Source organism: Lepidochelys kempii, chromosome 6 (genome assembly GCF_965140285.1).
Source record: "Lepidochelys kempii isolate rLepKem1 chromosome 6, rLepKem1.hap1, whole genome shotgun sequence".
Classification (NCBI taxonomy): domain Eukaryota; kingdom Metazoa; phylum Chordata; order Testudines; family Cheloniidae; genus Lepidochelys; species Lepidochelys kempii.
Window position 1 is genome coordinate 130,538,319 of NC_136385.1, and position 15,911 is coordinate 130,554,229.

Genomic DNA, 15,911 nt, shown 5'->3' on the forward strand with positions numbered 1-15,911 from the left:
TTTTTCATTATCCAAGTTGTATCTCAGGATGCATTACCTGAAATGATACCCAGTCAGCAATTGTGACTTCAAAGCTGCTGCCAAAACAAGATTTTTCTTTCATTTGTTTGAGTGTATGTAGGGGAGTTAACCTTTTAGGTCATGCCTGTAAGCATTTTTGCAGAGCACTTTTTGTATGCAGCTGGGTTGGTTAAAATCAACTCTTCTTTCTGGATAGTTCCAACTTGTCACCTGCTCCTAATTAGCCATCCCAATACAATATTCTTGTGGTCCCAGCAGTCTGTCTCAGAAAGCTATGATAATCTGCCTGTCCCTGTGGCTTAATCTCATCCTAATTTACCTTTCTAATGTGTGCAGGGGGAAACAAAGATATTGAAACTAAAGAATCTTCGGCCTCAGGACTATGCTAATTACAGCTGCATTGCTTCAGTGAGGAGTGTGTGCAACATCCCTGACAAGATGGTGTCTTTCAGACTCTCCAATAAAACAGGTACCGTATGAAACTATCTACTCTCCTAGTGGATCTGGTACTTGTACAATGTCTTCCAGATGTATAGACTGCACAGGATTATGCTATAATGTACAAAATGTGGCAATGCACAAACCCACCCGATGCTATGATCTATCTAGAAGTAATGGGCAGACGCAACAAAATTCAGATATTCATCCAAAATGCCCTGCAGTTGGAGTGTGTTTGGATCAGGGATTTTGATTCCTCTCCTTACGTGATAGGGGACAGCTGTGGAATTTGTATCAGGATCTGACTTTCCCTAGCATTTAGGGGATTTCTCTATTATCTAGGTGTTTGATAAATATGCACACAAAAGTGTTGCATTTATTGTCCTCCGAGAATACAAATAATAGCCGCAGTTGATATAAAAGTATCCTTAATATATTGTTTAGAAGGGATAATAAATGATTGACAGATGTAAGTGTGTTACAGACATGAGTGTGTGCTATAAACACAACCGGAGAAGGTGCTGTAGATGATAATAAGTCATATATTGATCTGTTGAACTCTTGTTACAATTAACCATTTATTAAAATAACTACTAATAATTTTAAACCTTTAGAAACTATTTATAAATTTACCCTTGATCTAAAGTCTAAAAGAAATAGCTGTGGGCCAGGATGAGTGGTAACTTACTCTGAAAAGTCCCAATGGAGTCAATGCGACTATTTGTAGAGTAGGATATTATTCAATGAGAGTAAAAGGATCACAGTCAAGCCCTATAAAAAGATCTTGGGTGGAAGATTTCATAAGAACCCTCTAGATGCTCTACAGCAGTGGTTCCCAAACTACTTCCTCCGCTTGTGCCTCCAATGGGGGCTACTGGAAATGGCGTGGTCCGAGGAACATACTGGCCACGGCTTCCAGCAGCCCCCGTGGGCCTGGAGCAGCAAACCACAGCCACTGGGAGCCGCGATTGGCCGAACCTGCGGATGTGGCAGGCAAACAAATCGGCCCGGCCCGGCAGGGGCTTTCCCTACACAAGCGGCGGAACTAGTCTGGGAACCACTGCTCTATAGAGCTAGTCAGGAATTTTCCATCAGAATGTTTTGGCAAAAGAAAATGCTTTTTTTCTTCAAAGTTGATTTTTTTTTTAAAGAGAAAAAAAAAAGACTTTTGCCAGTGTTTCGATTTTCTGTTGGGAACATTGAAACAAAATATTTAATTTCCGATTGGGTTAATCCGAATCAAAATATTTTGATTTATCAAATTGAAACATTTTGCATTGGGTCAGTTAGATATCAATCGGTGTCTCCTGAGTTGCCACATGGAAATTATAGTTCATTTGTCTCATGTCCCTGTTGTCCTCTAGGCTTCGGCCTCCCAACTGGACTACATCTCCCATATCAAACTTTCCCACAGGGCAAACTTTTCGAATTTTTCACCTGCTTTCATGCTTTGTATCAATGTTGATTAGATAATTTGCAAGAAATGTTTTGTGAACTGGAAGCCAAACAGCAGAAATATTGTGTTAGCTCTGTTCAAAGTCAAGAGTAGATAATTAATAACTTCAAGTAGATGTTTTCTGGAGAACTGTTGGTTAGCAAGTGTCAAAACATGTTGAAGATTGTAAGTTACATTAAGTGAGTTTACGCTTTAATATATGCTGCAAGGGCCCTGAAAACAGGTAATGAATGAATGAAGCTGCCGGTTGAAGATGCAATAAGGGTTCTGCATGGATCTAGGATGAACTACTCATTGTATATACATTTGTACATTTTCCCATTTTTCTATAGTCATGGCTCGATTCCAAAGTATGACCATAAGCTTATTTGTATATCTCTGATGGTTGTGAAAGTAGGTATAATTTCAAAGACCAAGGGCCTGATTCTGCTTAGGTGTAAATCAGGAGTAACTCCATTGACATCTAAGGAGACATGCTCATGTAAACCCTGCGTGAGTGGGAGCAGAATCAGGCCTGGAGATGGTAGTCAGCAACTATATAACCCAATGATCAATGTGTACTTTGATTCCCCATTTCTGCCTGGTCCACAGAGGATGTGAATCTGTTACATCCCCAGCTACAGAGCTTGGCTCTTTAGCTTAAGCTATAGACACACTCCGGCTTTCTGCTCTAGCAGTCTCTAGTTCAGTCCCTGGTGTGGTGGCCAAGATGGTGGTTGTTACCTCTTCACCAGGTGAGAGCAGCAGTTCTCAGAGATGCGATTTAAATGAGTGTCGCTGTAGTACATTTTAGCACTATTAGAGAAAGTCCTCTCCGCGAGCTTGTTAAAATGGGTCCATCAGTGAGGGCACACACCTCGTTCGGAAGCATCTGGGGCTGGCTACCATTCGAGACCAGATTAGAATAACTAGTTTGTGGTTTATTAAGAACTATAAAAGATGTGACAACTGGGCCAAAACTTGCTTTCATTTACACTGATGTTACTTCCTGCAAGTTAATGGAGTTTCTCTGGATTTATACTAGTGTAACAGAGCAGAATCTGTACTCTGTGTCCATTTGATTCAGTGTCTGCCTGCACGTGTGTCCCACCTTTTTGTATTTCTGTTGGTATATAGTGTGGAACTATTTCAATAGGAGTAACCAAAGAAGAGAAACAGTCAGAAGAGGCTATAAAGTGACAAGCAAATGTAGCAATTCTGATACGTGAAAGTGGTGGCAAGTGAAAGTCAGCTTCGCGGCTTATCACAGAGCCTGTGTGTTTAGCATCACTAGTCTCCATCAGTCTAGTCTGTAACCAAAACTGGAGGAGAAAGCTGTTGCCAAAGATCATATTACTGTTACCGATTAGAGAGAGGGCTGGATGTAGCAAAGAAAATTTATGGCCGTGTGATGGGGACTCAGGGCTGGGATGCCTAGTGGTTAGCACATCTGTTTTCTGCCCCTTCCCCCTCTCTCTGATAGGGGTGCCTGTTCTTGATTGTAAGCCGGCAACCTCCAGCTTCCCACCGGCATCCGGGCCTTGTCTCTTAAGAAGGTGTGATAAGGAGACTCGGGCCCTCCTCCTCCACCGGGTCCCAGCCCAGAGACCTGTGGGAAGCAGCACCGGCAGGGTCCCCCCTGCAGCAAGTCCAAGTTCACTTCCCTGGGCTACTTCTTACCCATAGGTCCCTTCAGTATGGGGCATGGCTGCCATAGTCGAACCATTCACTCAGCAAATAAAGAGGCCAAATGAGCAGGTCCCTGCAGATCCTCAAAGGGGAGGGTGTTTGGAGAAGGCCCTGCCTGTGAGCCTTACCCACTCTGGGGTCCCCTCCCACTCTCGGCCTTCTGCCTGGCTTCCTGGAGAAGGGTTCCTTTCTCCTGCAGCCTGTCTACCACCTTTGCCTCCATTTTTTAACTCCCTTCTAACTCGCTCCTCCAGTTGGAGCATGCTTGGCAGGCCTGGAGGTGTGGGGTTTCTGGTTCCAGTGTTCTCTCTTAACCACTTTGGGTCCTTCAAAGCTACTTCTGCTGCCACTGGTTCCTTCATCCTTCCAAATTCTTGTGCACGCTTCTAGTTTCCTTCCCCGGCTCCGTGAAGCTCGAACGCTTGTACCTCCCACCCACAGAATTTGGTCCAATAAAAGACATTACCTCGCCCACCTGGTCTACCTCATATCCTGGAACCAGCACGACTACAGCAACACTGCAAATGATTGTACAACAGACATGCAACGGTTGTATTATGTTTTGGTTTTGTATAACAGCACCTAGGCCCGAAAGGAACCAGCCAACCTCAGAGCCCCTTTGTGCTTTAGGTCAAAACTTCCCCAAGGTACAAAATATTCCACCCGTTGTCCTTGGACTGGCCGCTACCACCACCAAACTAATACTGGTTACTGGGGAAGAGCTGTTTGGACGCGTCCTTCCCCCCAAAATACTTCCCAAAACCTTGCACCCCACTTCCTGGACAAGGTTTGGTAAAAAGCCTCACCAATTTGCCTAGGTGACTACAGACCCAGACCCTTGGATCTTAAGAACAATGAACAATCCTCCCAACACTTGCACCCCCCCTTTCCTGGGAAATGTTGGATAAAAAGCCTCACCAATTTGCATAGGTGACCACAGACCCAAACCCTTGGATCTGAGAACAATGAAAAAGCATTCAGTTTTCTTACAAGAAGACTTTTAATAAAAATAGAAGTAAATAGAAATAAAGAAATCCCCCCTGTAAAATCAGGATGGTAGATATCTTACAGGGTAATTAGATTCAAAAACATAGAGAACCCCTCTAGGCAAAACCTTAAGTTACAAAAAAGATACACAGACAGAAATAGTTATTCTATTCAGCACAGTTCTTTTCTCAGCCATTTAAAGAAATCATAATCTAACACATGCCTAGCTAGATTACCTACTAAAAGTTCTAAGACTCCATTCCTGGTCTATCCCCGACAAAGACAGACTATAGACAGACACACAGACCCTTTGTTTCTCTCCCTCCTCCCAGCTTTTGAAAGTATCTTGTCTCCTCATTGGTCATTTTGGTCAGGTGCCAGCGAAGTTACCTTTAGCTTCTTAACCCTTTACAGGTGAGAGGAGCTTTCCCCTGGCCAGGAGGGATTTCAAAGGGCTTTACCCTTCCCTTTATATTTATGACACGCCCCCCAAATCTCAGCTAGGGTGAAACACTGGCTGGGATTTCTTCCAGGAGCTCTAGGAAAAACAGAGTTAATAAGACACATGCATCTCTAAATATACTACCAAGTACATAAAGACTAACAATATTTTCCACATCTCAAGGACGATTTTAACCAGTTGATTCTGGGAAACTTTCACGGGAGAGTGCATCAGCCACTTTGTTAGAAGCTCCTGAGATGTGTTGGATGTCGAAATCAAAATCTTGGAGAGCTAAACTCCACCGAAGAAGTTTTTTGTTAGTTTCCTTGACGGTGTGAAGCCACTTCAGTGCAGCATGGTCGGTTTGCAGGTGGAAACGCCGTCCCCAAACATATGGGCGTAGCTTTTCCAGAGCGTAGACAATGGCGTAACATTCTTTTTCAGTGACTGACCAGTTGCTTTCCCTCTCAGATAGTTTTTTGCTGAGAAACACTACAGGGTGGAATTCTTGATCAGGTCCTTTCTGCATTAAAACTGCTCCCACACCATGCTCGGACGCATCTGTGGTTACTAGGAACGGTTTGTCAAAGTCCGGGGCCCTTAGTACAGGGTCAGACATGAGTGTCGCTTTAAGCTTGTTAAAGGCCTTCTGACACTTTTCGGTCCACTGAACAGCCTTTGGCTGTTTCTTTTTGGTTAGGTCTGTCAGTGGGGCGGCGATTTGGCTGTAGTGCGGTACAAATCGTCTGTAATAACCGGCCAAGCCTAAGAAGGATTGAACCTGTTTCTTTGACTTTGGGACAGGCCACTTTTGGATAGCATCCACTTTGGCCTGTAGGGGGCTGATAGTTCCTTGACCCACCTGGTGTCCAAGGTAAGTCACTCTGTTTAGGCCTATTTGACACTTCTTAGCCTTAACAGTTAGTCCTGCCTCCCTTATGCGCTCAAGGACTTTGTGTAGATGTTCCAGGTGGTCTGCCCAGAAATCCGAAAATATGGCCACGTCGTCAAGGTAGGCGACTGCATATTCTCCTAATCCCGCTAGGAGACCATCTACAAGTCTTTGGAAAGTGGCGGGTGCATTTCGCAGCCCGAAAGGGAGTACATTAAATTCATACAGCCCGAGATGTGTGATGAAGGCTGACCTTTCCTTGGCAGATTCATCTAGCGGTACCTGCCAGTACCCCTTGGTTAAGTCCAAGGTAGAGATGAACTGGGCCCGTCCCAGTTTCTCTAATAGTTCATCTGTGCGTAGCATTGGATAGTTGTCTGGGCGAGTTACAGCATTTAGCTTACGGTAGTCCACGCAAAAACGTATTTCCCCATCTGGTTTGGGAACTATAGAATCATAGAATATCAGGGTTGGAAGGGACCCCTGAAGATCATCTAGTCCAACCCCCTGCTCGAAGCAGGACCAATTCCCAGTTAAATCATCCCAGCCAGGACTTTGTCAAGCCTGACCTTAAAAACCTCTAAGGAAGGAGATTCTGCCACCTCCCTAGGTAACGCATTCCAGTTTTTCACCACCCTCTTAGTGAAAAAGTTTTTCCTAATATCCAATCTAAACCTCCCCCACTGCAACTTGAGACCATTACTCCTCGTTCTGTCATCTGCTACCATTGAGAACAGTCTAGAGCCATCCTCTTTGGAACCCCCTTTCAGGTAGTTGAAAGCAGCTATCAAATCCCCCCTCATTCTTCTCTTCTGCAGGCTAAACAATCCCAGCTCCCTCAGCCTCTCCTCATAAGTCATGTGTTCTAGACCCCTAATCATTTTTGTTGCCCTTCGCTGGACTCTCTCCAATTTATCCACATCCTTCTTGTAGTGTGGGGCCCAAAACTGGACACAGTACTCCAGATGAGGCCTCACCAATGTCGAATAGAGGGGAACGATCACGTCCCTCGATCTGCTCGCTATGCCCCTACTTATACATCCCAAAATGCCATTGGCCTTCTTGGCAACAAGGGCACACTGCTGACTCATATCCAGCTTCTCGTCCACTGTCACCCCTAGGTCCTTTTCCGCAGAACTGCTGCCTAGCTATTCGGTCCCTAGTCTGTAGCGGTGCATTGGATTCTTCCATCCTAAGTGCAGGACCCTGCACTTATCCTTATTGAACCTCATCAGATTTCTTTTGGCCCAATCCTCCAATTTGTCTAGGTCCTTCTGTATCCTATCCCTCCCCTCCAGCGTATCTACCACTCCTCCCAGTTTAGTATCATCCGCAAATTTGCTGAGAGTGCAATCCACACCATCCTCCAGATCATTTATGAAGATATTGAACAAAACCGGCCCCAGGACCGACCCTTGGGGCACTCCACTTGATACCGGCTGCCAACTAGACATGGTTCCTGTGGAGAAGTTTAATGGAACTTTGGTTCCATGGTTCCAACTAGAACCACTGGAGATGCCCATGCACTTTCAGAGGGGCGGATTACACCCATCTGTAACATATCCTGGATCTCCCGTTCTATAGCAGTTTTAGCTTGAGGAGACACCCGGTAAGGGTGGACCCTAATTGGGTGAGCATTACCTGTGTCAATGAAGTGGTATGCCCGTTCAGTCAGGCCTGGGGTGGCTGAGAACGTTGGCGCGTAGCTAGTGCACAGCTCCTGGATCTGCTGTCGCTGCATATGCCCAAGGGTCATGGAGAGGTTCACCTCTTCCACACCACCACCACATTTCCCTTCGTAGTAGACACCTTCGGGCCACTCAGCGTCATCTCCTCTGTGGGCTGTAAACTGACAACCCTTTAATTCTCTGGAATAAAAGGGCTTTAGAGAATTAATATGGTACACCTTAGGCTTTCGGTTGGAGGTGGGGAATGCTATGAGATAATTAACAGCTCCCAGGCGCTCCTGGACCGTGAATGGCCCTTCCCACGATGCTTCCATTTTATGGGCCTGGAGCGCCCTTAAGACCATGACCTGGTCTCCTACTTTGAAGGAATGCTCTCTAGCATGTTTATCATACCAGGCTTTTTGCTCTTTTTGAGCATCCTGTAAGTTTTCTCTAGCAAGGGCTAAGGAGGTTCGGAGGGTGTTTTGTAGTTTGGTTACAAAGTCCAGAATGTTAGTTCCTGGAGAAGGTGTAAATCCCTCCCATTGCTGCTTCACCAACTGCAATGGCCCCTTAACCTCACGGCCATATACAAGTTCAAATGGGGAAAACCCTAAACTGGGATGTGGTACAGCTCTGTAGGCAAAGAGCAACTGCTGCAACACTAGGTCCCAATCATTGGAGTGCTCATTTACGAATTTACGTATCATGGCCCCCAAAGTTCCATTAAACTTCTCCACCATGCCATTTGTTTGATGGTGGTAAGGAGTGGCAACCAAGTGATTTACCCCATGAGCTTCCCAAAGGTTTTTCATAGTTCCTGCCAGGAAATTAGTCCCTGCATCTGTGAGGATGTCGGAGGGCCAACCTACCCAGGCAAAAATGTCTGCTAGTGCCTGGCACACACTTTTAGCCCTGGTGTTGCTTAGAGCTACTGCTTCTGGCCATCGGGTAGCAAAATCCATGAAAGTCAGTATGTACTGCTTTCCTCTGGGTGTCTTTTTCGGAAAAGGACCCAGAATATCCACAGCTACTCGCTGAAATGGAACTTCAATGTTGGGGAGTGGCTGGAGAGGGGCTTTGACCTGGTCTTGGGGTTTTCTCACTCTTTGGCACACCTCACAAGACTGGACATAGGTAGAAACATCCTTGCCCATTCCCTCCCAGTGGAATGACCCCCCGAAACGGTCTTTGGTCCTGTTCACCCCAGCATGGCCACTAGGGTGATCGTGGGCTAAGCTCAAGAGCTTGGCCCGGTATTTAGTTGGAACTACCAACTGTCTCTGAGGATGCCAGTTTTCCTGGTGTCCACCAGAAAGAGTTTCCTTGTATAAAAGTCCTCTTTCTACAACAAACCTGCATCACCCTTCCTGCTGTTGATATCTTCATGTAAAAGTCCTGTCTTGTAGATTTTACAACTTTTCTACTGCTGTCAGGCCTCCATTGTGAGACGTACAATGCCCTGTGCACACATGCCCTGGCAGGGGGATAAGCATCTGCTTGAGAGGAACCTATCACTTCCTGGTCCTCTGCCTTAACTCCAAGGCTTTGAGAACATAATTTCCAGTATGGATTCATAACTCCTTAAACATTATCCATGCATATATTTTGGAATGATTATGATGACCACTGGGCTATTGGCTTTGGAGACCTTACATGTCACCCTTTGGTAAACTTAGTGTGCATCTATATGACCCAAGGGATCCCTATAAACTCTATGCTCCCCTCTGCCCACTGCTAGCTGGCATCAAAAGGTTCTTGTGTCACACACAATTAAACTGAATCATAGTTTAAGCTGGCATTTTATCTTCTGTGGTAGGAATCAAATGAGAAAAGTTTCCTTCACTTCTAATCTCTCCATTAAGCAGCCTTCTATTTTGTCTAACTTATACTGTCTCTGTTGATTCCACACAGCATTACAGAATTATTTCATTTGAAAAAATAAGTATTTCTCTTTGCCAGCCATGGTGTTTTCCAGGAATACGGTGACAGTATATGAAAACGATCTGCAGGTGTCCAAAATCCCCAGATAAGAAGCGTAGCCAGTATAATAGAGCTGAATGCTGAGGCTGGGGATGATATTAGTTGTGTAGTAGAAAAATAAAGCAACTAATTACAGATACTTACAGTAAATTAACATGGTATGCGAGTGGAACCTATCTGAACTGCTGTATTTTAGGGATTATCATTGTTTTCCATAATTTTATGGGTTTATAAAGCAGTCATAAAAAGGTCCTTCCCGCCATTTGAGAGCTGGCCCACAGATTCTCATTTGTGGTATATTGTGTTTAAATCATGATACGTTTCCGATTGGTTCTCCATTTTTAAGTTAAAGGACGAGCAAATTGGGAAATCGTTGGAATTTTTAACCTTTCATCTTTGTTTTCCCCACTTCTGCAATTCAAAGCCAGCTTTGATTTAACCTGAATTTTTACAGTGAATGATTAAAAAACAATATCTCCTAGCATGGTCTGTTGTTTATGGTTTGGATTTTAGCTTATATAGAGCCTGATGCTGCAAATGGATCCATGCAGCTAGATTCTGGTGCCACAGTGGAGTACCACTGAAGTCAAAGGGGCTCTGCATGGGCAAAGGGGTGAGCCCAGATGGGTCTGCTTACAGGACTGGGTCCACACTAGGCATGAGATGTACATTAGGTCATGACTTGTAGTCCCACACCTTATTTTTTTATCTATAATTTTTATTAATGTTTCCAAATAGAACAAATGCACCAAAATACCAGATTCATCATAATACACAAGGTAAATAAAGAGGGTTAAGATACAGGGAGAGGAGGAGAAACAACATCTCACTCTTCAGGGTCTATGTTAATCATAGACCTCTAAAAAGTCAGCCCAAATTGCTTTGAATTTGTTGGGAATTCCCTTTCTGTGGAATGTCAGTCATGTGTTAGCTGTCAGGTTGACCATATCACCAACCCAGGCATCAATATTTGGTGGGGATCGACTTTTCCATTTTTGCAGAATCAATTTTTTTATTGTCCAAAGCTGCACGTTGGGACCATACTGCCTTGTTACCAAGTAATCTCCATGTATCAGGAATATATCCAAGAATGAAATTTAAGAGGGAGGGTCCCAAATTAGCATCCAAAATCAAATTGGTCCTTTGACCCACCTCACGCGAGAAATTCTTGATCCACAGGGTTAACACATGAGCTAAAACATATGGAGTAATACAGCACTAATGGAGTTACATTCCCAACAGTGGTCAGCATTTATGGGGCCCATTACCATTAGCCTATGTGGGGATCAGCATATTTGAAAAGTGTGTTTTGGTGAATAAGCCACAGTCTCAGGTCTATCGTTGTTTTTTTTTTTTTTTAACATTAGATGGAATTGTGCTCCATTGGGTTGGAGATGGTTGTGTATCCAAATCTCTGCTCCACGCCAATCTCAAATGAACAATCTTTTGCAGGGTTTTTTGGGCCGGAAAATCATAAAAGGATACCACAGACCCAGTAAATCCAGGAAGTCTCCTCCAAAAAAATAAAACCTTCTAAAGGTTCTGGAGTACCCAATGCATCTGGCCCAAATATATTCATAAGTAATGCTTTAACTGGAGGTATTTCCATGCTCCAGAGCAGGGTAAGCCAAACTGCTGAAGATCTACAGATGATTTAAATTTATCATTGACAGCTAGCTGTCACACAGTCCTCATTCCTCTGTCCATCCAATCCGTCCACAAACTTTAAGGATAGGATTGCTCCAGAGTTCCTATTTTCAAGCAGTCTCTTGCTTAAGGGTCATTGAATTTTTGTGCACCTTTGACTTAGCTGCACAACCCACCCTCCAGCCCAAGGTGTGCAAGTCAGAGTTGCACATCCTTGTGCATATGCAAACCTAGGTTCCCCTGTGTCAGGTCATTTGCACATCCCTTGAGAGTGTGATGAAGTGCACACAAGCTTAGGTGCAAACCTGCTTGAAAATTTGGCCCATAACTGTATCTCTTTTTGGCAGTCAGAAGACCAAAATGCAAATAGAGACAAAAAGACATATTTTAAAAATTGGAAGTTAAATCCTAAGGAGGACAGTGGAAAGGAGCATAGATTCTGGCAAATCAAGTGTAAAAGTATAATTAGGCAGGACAAAAAGAATTTTAAAAACTAGCAGAAGACACAAAAACTAACAGCAGTTTTTATTTAAAGTACATCAGAAGCAGGAAGCCTGCCAAACAATCACTGAGGCCACTGGATGATTGCGGTGCTTAAGGAGCACTCAAAGAAGACGAGGCCATTGAGGAGCAGCTAAATGAATTCTTTGCATTGATCTTCATTGCAGAGGAGGTGAGGGAGATTCCCACACCTGAGCCATTCTTTTTAGGTGACAAATCTGAGGAACTGTCCCAGATGGAGGTGTCAATAGAGGAGGTGTTTTTAATAAATTGATAAATTAAACAGAAATAAGTCACCAGGGCAAGTTGGTATTCACCCAAGAGTTCTGAGGCAACTCAAGTATGAAATCGCAGAACTACTAGCCGTGATTTGTAATCTATCCCTTAAATCAGCCTCTGTACCCAATAACTGGTGGATAGCTAATGTAACACCGATTTTTTTTAAGAAAGCTCTAGAGGCAATCCTGGCTATTACAGGTCAGTAAGCCTGATTTCAGTACCAGGCAAATTGCTTGAAACTCTAATAAAGTACAGAATTATCAGACACACAGATGAACATGATATGTTCGAAAAGAGTGAATGTGGCTTTTGTAAAGAGAAATTATGCCTCACCAATTTATTAGAATTCTTTGAGGGGCTCAGCAAACACCGACAAGGGTGATCCAGTGGATATAATGTACTTGGACTTTCAGAAAGCTTTTGACCAGGTCCCTCACCAAAGGCTCTTAAGCAAGGAGTCATGAGGTAGGAGGGAAGGTCCTCTCAGGGATCACTAACTAGTTAAGACAGGAAACAAAGGGTAGGAATAAATGGACTGTTTTCACAATGGAGAGAGTTAAATAATGGGGTCCCTATGGGATCTGTACTGGGACCAATAATGTTCCACATATTCATAAATAACCAGGAAAAAGTGGTAAAGGTGAGGTGGCAAAGTTTGCAGGTGCTACAAAGGTTTCAGAGTAGCAGCCGTGTTAGTCTGTATCCGCAAAAAGAAAAGGAGGACTTGTGGCACCTTAGAGACTGTAACGAGAGTAGGGGATGAAATAAACAAGGGAAAATAGTTTTACTTTGTGTAATGACACATCCACTGCCAGTCTTTATTCAAGCCTAAGTTAATTGTATCCAGTTTGCAAATTAATTCCAATTCAGCAGTCTCTCCTTGGAGTTTGTTTTTGAAGCTTTTTTGTTGAAGAATTGCCACTTTTAGGTCTGTAATCGAGTGACCAAAGAGACTGAAGTGTTCTCCAACTGGTTTTTTAATGTTATAGTTCTTGACGTCTGATTTGTGTCCATTTATTCTTTTACATAGAGACTGTCCAGTTTGGCCAATGTACATGGCAGAGGGGCATTGCTGGCACATGATGCCATGTATCACATTGGTAGATGTGCAGGTGAACGAGCCTCTGATAGTGTGGCTGATGTGATTAGGCCCTATGATGGTGTCCCCTGAATAGATATGTGGACACAGTTGGCAATGAGCTTTGTTGCAAGGATAGGTTCTTGGGTTAGTGGTTCTGTTGTGTAGTGTGTGGTTGCTGGTGGGTATTTGCTTCAGATTGGGGGGCTGTCTGTAGGCAAGGACTGGCCTGTCTCCCAAGATCTGTGAGAGTGATGGGTCGTCCTTCAGGATAGGTTTTAGATCCTTGATGATGCTCTGGAGAGGTTTTAGTTGGGGGCTGAAGATGATGGCTAGTGGTGTTCTGTTATTTTCTTTGTTGGGCCTGTCCTGTAGTAGGTGACTTCTGGGTACTCTTCTGGCGGTGTCAATTTGTTTCTTCACTTCCGCAGGTGGGTATTGTAGTTGTAAGAACACTTGATAGATATCTTGTAGGTGTTGGAATTAATTTGGAATTAATTAATTGGAATTAATTTGCAAACTGGATACAATTAACTTAGGCTTGAATAAAGACTGGGAGTGGATGGGTCATTACACAAAGTAAAACTATTTCCCCTTGTTTATTTATCCCCCCAGTGTTCTTGTCAACTGCTGGAAATGGCCCACCTTGATTATCACTACAAAAGGTGTGTTCCCCTCCCCCCTCCCGCTCTCCTGCCGGTAATAGCTCACCTTACCTTATCACTGTCATTACAATGTGTATGGTAACACCCAGTGTTTCATGTTCTCTGTGTATATAAAATCTCCCCACTGTATTTTCCACTGTATGCATCCGATGAAGTGAGCTGTAGCTCACAAAAGCTTATGTTCTAATAAATTTGTTAGTCTCTAAGGTGCCACAAGTCCTCCTTTTCTTTTTGCAAGTGCTACAAAATTACTTAATTTAGTTAGATCCCAAGTAGACCGTGAAGATTTACAGAAGGATTTCACAAAACTGGATGACTGGGCAACAAAATGGCAGATGAAATTCAATGTTGATAAATGCAAAGCAATGCACATTAGAAAACATAATCCCAACTGTACATAGAAAATGATGGGGTCTAAATGAGCTGTTATCACTAACGAAAGAGATCTCAGAGTCGTCATGGATAGTTGTCTGAAAACATCTGCTCAGTGTGCAGAGGCTCTCAAAAAAGGTAAAAGAATGTTGGGAATCCCAAGGAAAGGGATAGATAATAAGACAGAAAATATCACTATAGAAATCCATGAACATCTTGAATGCTGTGTCCAGCTCTGGTCACCCTGTCTCAGAAAAGATATGTCAGAATTGGAAAAGGTACAGAGAAGGGCAATGAAATTAATAGGCAGTAGATTTAAAACAAACATAAGGAAGTCCTTCTTCACACAATGCACAGTCACCCTGTGGAACTTGTTGCCAAGGATGTTGTAAAGGCCAAAAGTATAAATGGATTAAAAAATGATTACATAGGTTTCTGTAGAATAGGTCCATCAATGGCTATTAGCCAAGATGATCAGGGATGTAACCTCATGTTCTGGGTGTCCCTAAACCTTTGACTGCCAGAAGCGGGGACTGGACAACAGGTGATGGATCACTTGAAAATTGCCCTGTTCTATTCATTCCCTCGGAGCATCTGGCACTGGACCCAGTGCAGCCATTCTTATGTTTTTATTAACATGCTTTTGATTCAGGTGTCATTGATCTAGCAGCATGTGATCTAGTAAGAGAAGCACCTTTACCCTCTAAAGCAATATCTATCCAAGGCAATCATCACAAGTGTCAGTAGAGACCTAGTTTTTCTCTTTGGTTCAGAGAATATCAGCACCGAGTCACTGATCAGAATATGCTTCCATTCTATCTGTGTATGGTCCCCTGCCAATTCAGTTTTGCTGATAAGCCCAGAGGGGCAGGCATAGCATATAGGGGCAGAAAGTACTCAGTAAATAGAGGGTGATAGGTAAATATCTTATAATATGAATAATCATAAATTATTGACTGAATGCTGCCCCAGTTGGCACATTGGCCCAGTTAGTTAATCAAACCCACTGCATGATGTACACTTTTTATTAGTAGATACGGACGGATGTATTTCGCAGAGCCAATCTTTCGTTAATCTCCATCTGTACATCAGCAGTGGATAATTTGCCACTCAAACATTGTTGCAGTTATTTGAAACTTCCAGTTGTCCCTGTTTAGTAACTTCCAGTTGTCCCTGTTTAGTAACACTCCTTTTTGCTTTAAATTCTTTGATGTACTTGGACTAACCTACCGTTGTGTTCTGTCTTAGCGGAGTTCCTAATTCCATCCTCATAAACTTCCCCCTGCATAATGTGCTACCGGCTTTCAAAGCTAGGATCTTCAGTTTTACAAAATGTATCATATGCAAAGACAAACATTTTAAAAATGTGGCTGCCTAAAGTTAGGCTTCTACATTCATATTTAGTTCCCTTAAATAAAAAGGGGACTGATTTTCAGAAGAGCTGGGTATCCACAAATCCCATGAAAGTTAATGAATCTGTAGGTTCTCAGCACTTCTGAAAGTTGAGCCACCTGAGGTTATTAAATATGGTTTCAGGAACCTTTTTTAGGCACCCAGTTATGCAAATATGTACCAAAGTTTTTATTTTTGCTGCTTGCAGTTTTGTAATTATTAATCTTTATGATCATCAATGTTGGTAGTATTAAAGACTTAAAAAAAAAAAAGCTACTGGAGGGCAGATTGTCACTCCGTTTAAAGCTTTGCCTATATTGGAAGTGAAGCCCAGAGCTCAGAAATGTAACAAACACTTGACACTTCACTGAGTATTTCATGCTGAGTAATCTGATATTACTCCTTTAAGGCTGATTTCAGAGT

General features: G+C 43.2%; 1 protein-coding gene across 6 annotated transcripts in view; it reads left to right on the plus strand.

Moving 5' to 3' along the window:
* MDGA2 (MAM domain containing glycosylphosphatidylinositol anchor 2) overlaps positions 1-15,911 on the plus strand; it is a 663,883-nt gene that overhangs the window by 362,746 nt on the left and 285,226 nt on the right. For all 6 annotated transcript variants that reach the window (XM_073350237.2, XM_073350233.2, XM_073350236.2 and 3 more), the window contains one exon: positions 358-490. In XM_073350237.2, coding sequence (XP_073206338.1) covers positions 358-490 — 133 coding nt within the window. The remainder of the gene's footprint in view (positions 1-357; positions 491-15,911) is intronic.